The sequence below is a fragment of the Octopus bimaculoides genome, chromosome 15, assembly GCF_046866305.1.
Source record: "Octopus bimaculoides isolate indiv1 chromosome 15, ASM4686630v1, whole genome shotgun sequence".
In the NCBI taxonomy this organism is placed as follows: domain Eukaryota; kingdom Metazoa; phylum Mollusca; class Cephalopoda; order Octopoda; family Octopodidae; genus Octopus; species Octopus bimaculoides.
In genome coordinates, this window is record NC_142942.1 from 45,502,884 (window position 1) to 45,512,883 (window position 10,000).

Below are 10,000 nucleotides of genomic sequence, written 5' to 3' on the forward strand. Positions count from 1 at the left end.
GTGTGTGAGAGAGAGAGAGAGAGAGAGTTAAATTAGCTATTGTAATCAACATATACTGCTGTGTGTGTGATTATGGGAGTGCAGTTAGCTTTGTGTGTGTGTGTGTATGTGGATTAAAATCCATGTGTGAAAAGTGACTGTAACTCTGTCCCAGTGCTTTACTATTTCCCATCTCTCTTCTGTCTCTCTAGATTTCTCCTCTCAGCATCTGAAAATCTGTCATGTTTATTGGGAAGTTGTGGCTCTCATACCTTACCACTCTCTAAATAAATAAATAATAATAAATGAAAATGGGAATGGATGTTATATTATCATATTGAAAGGGGGTGTATATTTTTTTTTAAAGTTTTCTACATGTTAATCCTGAAAGAGGTTTAATTCCATCTTTCTGTTTTCTCTTTTCTCATTTTTCACAGATCCTCACAAACGGAGACAAGAAGAGAAAGAGAGACTCAGGCTGCTGGATCTAACGTGAGAGAGAAAGACGGTGATAATATATACAGAGAAGAAACTCACACACCCACAAGATAGAGAGAGAGACTGAAAAATTCTTGTATTACAGTTTCACCGGTGGCCTGAACTAAGAAGGCCTTGTAAATATATATATAAATATATCATATTATATATTGTTATATATGTTATGTGGCTAGCCAAGGTTAAGTGAATTAACCAGTTAGTTAACCATGGATCTTCTACAGCCTGCTTACTCAGTAATAGTAGCGAAAATAGTTGCGGCAACAGTACTTCTACTCTCTATACAGCTAGATCATTTCCGACACCCTTCTCTCATTTTGTGAACGATCACCTACCAGCTTCCTTCATTGTTATGTGTGTCTATACATATATATGATATATATATAATATATATTATATATGTGTATGTCTATATTGTATATATATATTGTATATATTTAACCGCACGTATATCTATATATATTTATATATTATATATGTATATCTATTACACACACATACACATGACAGTCAGAAGTATTTTTCACACAACCAAGGATTATTTAATATACTTTTTTACTCACGCCAACCAAAGGATTACCAAACAAACGGAGAAGAATCCGACACTACGCCTAATCCGGATGTATACGACGAATATATATTTACTCACTTGATATAGAATAGATATATAGATATATACATATATATATAAATGCGTGTGTATATATATACATGTTAGAGTGTATATGTATATATAGAGGTATGTGTGAATGTGTGTGATTGCGGTGTGTTGTAAAAGAAAAGTATTCTATCAGCCTTGTATATTGTGCGTGCGTGTGGTGTGAGTGTGTGAGTGAGTGAGTGTGTGCGTGTATGTGAGTGTGCGTGTGAGTGTGTATGTATGCATGTACGTATATATACACACACACGTGCAAAAGAAATACTATACATAGATATATATATATGTGTGTATATATATATGTCTGTATGCTTGTTAAATACATTTATCTGTGCGTGTGAGTGTGTGTGAATGTGCGAAGGGCAGTTTGCTGGTGTGGTTTGCCCAGTGCTGTAGTAAATAAATAAATCTATAAAAAATAAAATTAAATTTAAAAAAAAAAAAAAGGAATTTCAAAAGTCCTAAAGTGACTGCCCAGCCAGACATCGTTCAGGTAGAGAGTTTGTGCTGTAAAGGCCCTGGGCTAAAATGAATAGCAATATTGAGCACCAAGCAACTGTAGATAAAGGGCTAAAGATGAAAATAAAGAGGAAAAACGTGAGTGGAGCAAATAACAAAGCTGAACCGAAACATGAAATTGTGAAACCAGATTCTGGAAAGTGTGTAGCATCGACCCCTGGCGGCGGAGGTGGTGGCAGTGGCAGTAGTGGTGGTGGTGGAGGAGGTGGTGCGACTTCGTCTGGCGGAGGCGGTGGTGCGACGGGAGGATCATCTTCCATGGGTCCCGCGTCATCAGTTAGTGACGCTGGTGTGCCGGGCGGCTCCGGAGGGGCCGGCGGTGGTGGCAGCAATGCTGTTGCCGCTACTACTAGCGGAGCGGCATCGGGGCCGGTTTGTAGTGCCTCTTGTAGCAGCGTGGTGGTGGCCAGTAGCGGTGGAGGCACCAATGGTGTTCTGCTGCTCGCTGACAAGATGAAACCGTCTCCTAGTGGTGACAGCAGCAACAGCAACAACAATAACAGTAACAGTAGTAAACAGGAGAAGTCACCCAAAATGAAAGGGTCCCACAAGAAGGAGAAGATGAAAGACAAGACCAAGTCCAGTGCTTTAGGCACATCATCTACATCATCATCATCATCATCGTCATCATCGACATCATCGTCATCATCATCATCAACTAGTTCTAGTTCAGCTACAACTAATTCCACATCCACAGCATCATCATCATCATCATTGTCATCAGCATCATCCATTTCTTGTCTACCGCCGCCACCACCACCACCACCTTCATCCTCGTCGTTGTCGTTGTCATCTTCTTCGTCAACACCTTGTTCGTCGTCATCATCTACTTCCTGTCCTGCTCCGTCTTCCGGTGCTGACTGTTGCGTTTCCAATGGAAACAATAACCCGTCGTCATCAGCTGCTGTTATCAGCAATGGGTTGGATACATCTACCATTTATAATCCAGTGTTGGAACCACGAGGGGGAGATGTGCCCCATCTTAAAAAGGAAAATCCTACACCAGATCCGTATGAATTTAATGCCAAAGTTGAAGATGGATTTGGAATACCTATGAAGAAGATTAAAGTCGAAAAGGTAATTTAGTTATCCATTTACTAATTGTTCTTTAATATTATACTACAAACCCATACTTAAATATATATTATTTGAGTGGGGTGTTTGTGTGTGAGTGTGTTACTCAAGTGGCATCAGCTACTTGAATATAGTGGTTTTACTAGAAACAATGTTACATAGAGTTATACATGGTATTTCAAGTGCTCTTAGTAATATACTAACAGCCATTAGATAGCTAATTATGTTGTCAGATTTAAAATAGCATCTATTAATAGTGCGAGTGCTTTATTTTTTTTTAGTCTTTTGTTCCCTGTGATGTGTGTGTGTGTGTATAATATCTTCTTATACACTAATGTTAGCACATGCCTATGACAAAGAGAATAAGGCTCGAAAATGAAACACTGGAGACTTGTCATAAAAGCTTTTCTTTTTAGTTTTTGTTGTTATTGTTTATTATTATTATTATTATTATTATTATTATTATTATTATTATTATCATCATATGTTTCAATACAGATGTAGTAAAAGTGATCATGAACTTTTATTCTAGAGTCTTAAAACCATTTTCTGTTTCTTTTTTTTTTTTAAGTTTGTAAATATTTTCACTTCTTGTTATCATAAATACCTGTGTGTGTGTATGTGTGTGTGTGTCATTGGTTCCGAACTGCCATGTATACTGAGAAGTTCAAGAATCACTTTGTTGTTTCAAACAAGTGTTTTACCAAGTTAACTTGTTTCGGACATTATTTGCTGTATGGAGAGAGAATCAATTCCAGTTTAAATCTGACATCATCTTATATGTTAAATGCTCAGCAATTTGTGGCCTCAATTGATCATGCCATTCTGTTCCATCAGCCTTGATTTTTCTTTTTCTTTGACCATAATCTTGTCACCTCCACCTGAGGTCTTTTTTATGTTTCTTGCCTTTAATCTTTTGTTTGTCTTTAGTTTCATGTATTTTTGTTGTTATTCATATGTAATGGGTAACGACTGTATATATATATATATATATATACACGTCACAAAAGCTGGGTATGCATAGCATCAAATGCAGTGTACAAGAGAGGAGACTATGTTGCTTTGGTCATGCAATGCGTATGGATGAGGACTGCTGCATCAAAAGGTGCCAGTCTCTAATTGTGGAGGGGACGTGTGGAAGGAATAGACTCTGGGAGACGTGGGACGAAGTGGTGAGAAAAGGTCTTCAGATGTTGGGCCTCAAAAAGGAGGTGGCACATTCGTTGGTGCAGTTTTGTCGAACAAGGCAGCCTTGTGCTTGCATTTCCCAGGTGTCATCCACAGTTCCTCCTTCATCAATAGTTTGTTGTCCATCTCTTCTTTGTTGTCGGTTCATGATCCATGACCTGTCTATTGCTCATCTACAGTCTGTTCTCTATCCATAGGCCATCTGCCAGATATCCATCATCTGTCCCTTACTGAGGCAAGAGAGAGATATTCTGACAGATCTTACCCACAACCTTATATACAGAATGTGGTATTTATCTGTTGGAGCAATGAGGATACTCTAGTCATCCTGGAGTTGGGATTGGGGTTTAGCTTTGTGGGAGCATTGCTGACTTATCAGGCGAAGCCATACCCTGAGGCAGTGTGGACAGGGAATAGTGCTGGTGGTTGGAGACTTGATGGTGCTGGTTTTTCTGTCTGGCCTGCATTGCTCAGTTGCAGCAACCCCATTTGTTTTACAGGTTTGCATGTCCTTGTGGACAGCTGATCATCACCTGCCTCTCTTCTGAGCTATCTCCTCCCATGTGACATGGCTGATGCTGAAGGCCTTTAAGAGAAGCTTTTAACCCTTTAGCATTTAAACCAGCCATATCTGGCCAAAATAATCTACCCATTTTATCTTCAAACCAGCCAGATCTGGCCTTGCACACTTACCCTACAATATCACTCAGTCACATCATTGAAACCTCAAACCTACAAGGTAATACATGACTAATTCAAATCAACGCAAATAAACAGAGAAATCTGAAATCTAAAGAGTTAAAGTGTCTTTGAAGTGCTTTTTCTGGCCTCCCAGGAATGTGTGTGTGTGTGTGTGTGTGTGTGTGTGTGTGAATTACTTACTACACCAGTCTTAGTAAACAAGAATTATAATTCTTAATAAAATAAACCTGTCGCATCCACTCCCTCCTGCTACTTTTATTCAGACCACTTCTTCTGTGTTCTGTCATCCAATGTTAAATACAAAAATCAACCCAGTAGCAGCAAGTTGTTAAATTATTGGTCTACATACCAAGAGATCATTGGTTCACATTTCCTATGTTACTGTATTATATCGATCTGTCCTTGGTGATCACCTGGTTGTAATCACCCGTAGTCCACCTGTGGTGATACAGACTACCTGGCCGTTTATACATGCCATGTGGTGGTATAATCCACCTTGATGTTGTAAGTACAGGCCAGCTTCATATACTTATTCTTTTATTTGTTTCAGTCAGTGGTCATGCTGGAGTACCACCTTGCGATATATATATATATATATATATATATATATATAAATGAATAGGAAAGGCTTTTCTGATAATTCCCCCCCCCCCATAATTAGATGTTTATAAGTTACACACCTAATAACTTGTAAAACATCTAATTATTAAAGTGGAAAAATGATCAGAAAAGCCATTTCTATTAATTCTTTCAAATATATAAAACTGTACCAAGGACTTTCTATTTCTTATTCTACAATATATATATATATATATATATATATATATATATATATAGAGCACAGGGCAGCTTAAGTAAGTGTATATATAATGATATATATATATGTGTGTATATAGACAATGGTACCTTGGTTTACGAATTTAATTCATTCCTGAAGGCCATTTGCCACCTGAAATGTTTGTAAACCTAAACTATTTTTCCCATAGGAAATTTAAGAGAAGGCATGGTGAATTCAAGCAATGATGTGCACTGAACGAAAAGGTGGATAGCAATTGACACTCACTTGCTGATATTCCCAGCTTGTGGCCAATTGTTGTTGCTGGCCTGTGCGCTCGTTACTCCGAAACACCATCATCTGAGACATATATATTTATGTATATGTATACCATGTGATTGCACAGTCCATGTAGCTGTTCATAGATACCATGTGGTAGTATCTATCAAGATGGACAGTATGACTGTCATACAGTCCATCTTGATAGATACTGTGGTGACCATAGTCCACCTAGATGTATGTAGGTATTATGTTTATGGAATCAAGTATTATGGTAACAAAATTTTATTGTTGTTTTATTGTATTTGCATGTGCTCTAGTTTATGTACATGAATCTCTGTGTCTGTGTGCGTGATTGTGAAATGAATTGCTTTCCAGCTTTGACCACTATGTGGAGCTTCGACTTCTAGTAGATCACTTGACTTGCTAGAAATAGCAGCAATGTCTCCCTCCCATCACATCTCACCATTATATATAGACAAAACATATTGGATAATATAGTTCTATTTACCCCTTAACAAGGCAGGTTTGCTTATAGTTGGAATACCTTTAATTAAAGATTCATTTAAACAGGGTTGACCTTGGTTTAAAAGCCTGCAGCTATGCACCCATATTTTGCCTTAATGTGGATTTCCATAATATTGAAACCTTCGGGTCATTGGCTTCCTTGTTACATGGCAAGATTTTCAGGAACACTACACTTGGATAACATGGAGGATGTCCATATTGCTACAACATCCATCTGACACTGCTAAACTTCAATGTATTCCGTGCATCCAGCAAAAATACCTGTTGGTTCTCCCTATCACAATCTGGTGCTGTCATTGACCTCTGGGTCATTCCTTTGACTACCTCACCATTCTTACCACCACCTACTTTCCAAGGTTTTCAGTTAATTCGTGCTTGAGGTAGTGTTATGGAGTTTGGTAAAATACCAAAGTACCACTTACAAACTGGAGTCAGTTTTGGTTGCAAATGTAAACCATTAATAATAATAATAATAAATCTTTTTACTCCAGGCACCAGGCCTGAAGTTTTTTGCAGTTGATTACATTGCCCTCTCCCCCATGTCCCACTGACCCCAAAAGGATGAAAGCAAAATCGACCTCAGCGGAATTTGAACTCAGAATGTAGAGATGGATGGAATGCCGCTAAGCATTTTGTCCAACTTGCTAATGATTCTGTCGGTTAGCTGTCTCAATAATAGTAATAATAATAATGTTTTCAAATTTTTGCACAAGGCTGTCAATTTTGGGCAAGGGAGCCAGTCGATTACATAGGTGGCGAGATGGCAGAAACGTTAGCACGCCGGGCGAAATGCTTAGCAGTATTTTGTCTGCCGCTACGTTCTGAGTTCAAATTCCGCTGAGGTCGACTTTGCCGTTCATCCTTTCGGGGTCGATAAATTAAGTACCAGTTACGCACTGGGGTCGACATAATCCGCTTAATCCATTTGTCTGTCCTTGTTTGTCCCCTCTGTGTGTAGCCCCTTGTGGGCAATAAAGAAATAAGATTACAGTGACTCCAGTGCTTGACTGGTATTTATTTTGTTGGCCCCGAAAGTATGAAAGGCGAAATCAGTTTTAGTGGAATTTGAACTCGGAACGTAAAGCTGATTCTGCCAACTTGCTGTCTTAATAAAAATAATAATAATAATAGCAACTACAACAATGTGAAGAGCATCATTTATATTCGATTCAACCATGCTTTCATTATCCATAAATCTTGTTATGATGAAGAATTCTTGTGAGTTCTTGTATCTATGTTGATAGAATTTCTTTGATTCTAACCTCTCCTGATTTCTATCAAAAGTTCTCCTCTCATCTGCAAGACCTTTCTTTACAATGTTCAATAGTTCATGAAACTCTCTTTCTAAACTAATCACTCTTCTTTCTCAATAGCTTGTCCCCTCCTTGTAGACGTGCTATCTGGAATTGATAATGACAATTTCTTAATTGGGTCTGCAACCTTACAGCTACAACTGAGGAATGGCTATGGGAATTAGCAGCAGTTCCTGCTTTGCTCAACATAGCAGCCTCAAGTCTAAATGGTTTTGCTCACATGAAGAATTCTAGCATAAAATATAAATGGATTTTTTTTTAATGGCTTCTTTGTGATGTAGTGCTTATAACATTGAACCTCCATGTTTGGTTTCTATGCAACATTGTTCCACCATCATCATTATTATTTAAGGTATATCTTCCATGCTGGCATGGGTTGGACAGTTTGACAGGAGCCGATAAACCGGAGAGTTGTGCCAGGCTCCAGTTGTCTGTTCTGGCATAGTTTCTACAGCTGGTTGCCCTTACTTATGCCAACCATTTTACTGAGTGTACTGAGTGCTTTATATGTGGTACCTGCACCAGTGCTTTATACATGGGGCCAGCACAGATGATTTGTATGTGATGCTAGCATGGGGTGGTCATGTATTATTAAAAACCCTTCGATCAGAGAAAAGGTAGAAAGCTGCCTGTGGGACTTGAATTGTGCATCTTTTGTAAATCACCCAATCCTACAGACAGCTTTCTGCCTTTTCTCCGTTCAAGGTACTCATTGTATTCATCATTTCAATTTCTTTTAGACCGTGGCCATGCTGGAGCACCAACTTTTAGCTGGACAAATTGACCCCAAGACTTATTTTTTGTAAGCCTAGTACTTATTCCATCGGTTTCTTTCGCTGAACTGCTAAGTTACGGGGACATAAACGCACTAACATCAGCTGTCAAGCGATGGAGGTGGGGAACAAACACACACAAATATATATATATATATATATATATATATATATATATATAAAAGCTTCTTACCACACAGCCACCCCTGCACTATTTATGCACCAGACTCCAGTCTGATTTGGCATGGTTTCTACAGCTGGATGCTCTTCCTAATACCAACCACTTTACAGGAGTGTGCTGGATGCTTTTACATGGCACTGCACAAGTGCTTTTACATGGTGCCACATGTAAAGATACATATATCCTTCAAATAACATAAGAGAAAAAGAAAGGACTCATCAGATTATGTTGTCTCTCTGCATCACAAAAGGAACAAGGGGATCATAGCTGTAGGTAAGTGCCATCAGGGTTGACCTAGGGTTACAAAAATAACAACTGAGAAAAAGTTGCCTAAAGTGCATTAACGTCATATCCAGGAATGTTTCTTTAAGTACCAGTGATACACCAGGGTAGGATGTTACCAGTAATACAGTATTAATAGTAAAACAACTTCTTCCATTTCAATGTGAAGCATTATCTGCTAGGCTGTGTGTGTGTGGACTGAGAGGGTGGGCTGCATGGTAGGGAACATCCACAGGACTGAAGGGGCTGGAGACAACTGTGTGTGTGTTTGCAGAGGGGAGATGGGGTGGGTGGGCAGTGTTGGTAGGAGACTTCCATTGGACTTGGCAACAGAGAAGTGTGATTTCAGTCCTAATGTGCAGCTGTTTTGGTGAGTGCTTTCGTAGCGTTGGGTAACTTTAGTGCTTTTTCAGTGGCATTTTGGAGATGTAAATTCTTTTGAAGCCTATATATATATATATATGTATATATATATATATATATATAAACAATATATGAGTATATGCATATATATGTACGTGTATGTATATACATTCATCTACATGTACATATAGATACATAACTGGGTACATGACGTGGCAAAAGAACAAAGACAAAATGGTAAACAAGATGCAACAAACAAGCAGGCCACATAGAAACATCCCCTTCATCAGCTGCCACCATTAAAACTCCGGCGTTTAACAACTGAATGAGACTTCGCTAATAAATAGACAAATGTTAAAAAAAAAAAAAACGATTTTAACTTGCAGCATTCAATTATTAAACATTCATAATTGGAATGAATAAATAAAATTGAATATTAAGTATTTATGGAATTTTGATTTACTGTCGGGTGACTTTTGGCCAACCTTGTGTGTGTGTATGTGCAGGGGTGTGTGTGTGTGTGTGTATGTGCAGGGGTGTGTGTGTGTGTGTGTGTATGTTTTTGGGTGTTTATGGCAGTTGTTAAAACCATTATAATGTTTGTGTTCCAATATACCCTATAACTTAGAGGTTTGACAACTAGATTGATTTAATAAACCGAAATTAGGTTGTAGAGTTGATGTGGTCAGCTAAACTCGTTAAGGCAGTGCCCCAGCATGGCCACTGGTGCCTGGAATGTATAATCATCGTTTCAATGTCCACTTTTTCATGCTTGCATGGGTCAGATAGGATTTACTGTAACACATTTTCTCCATCTGGACATTCTTATTGTCACCAACCTTCACCTGTTTCCAAGCAAGGTAATACCTCTCTATGGCTGAACATGTTTTT

General features: G+C 38.5%; 1 protein-coding gene across 1 annotated transcript in view; it reads left to right on the forward strand.

Moving 5' to 3' along the window:
• LOC106878489 (uncharacterized) overlaps positions 1 to 10,000 on the forward strand; it is a 155,980-nt gene that overhangs the window by 26,256 nt on the left and 119,724 nt on the right. The window contains exon 2 of the mRNA XM_014927714.3: positions 417 to 2,728. Within this exon, the coding sequence (XP_014783200.3) occupies positions 1,661 to 2,728 (1,068 nt within the window). The 5' untranslated portion in view covers positions 417 to 1,660. The remainder of the gene's footprint in view (positions 1 to 416; positions 2,729 to 10,000) is intronic.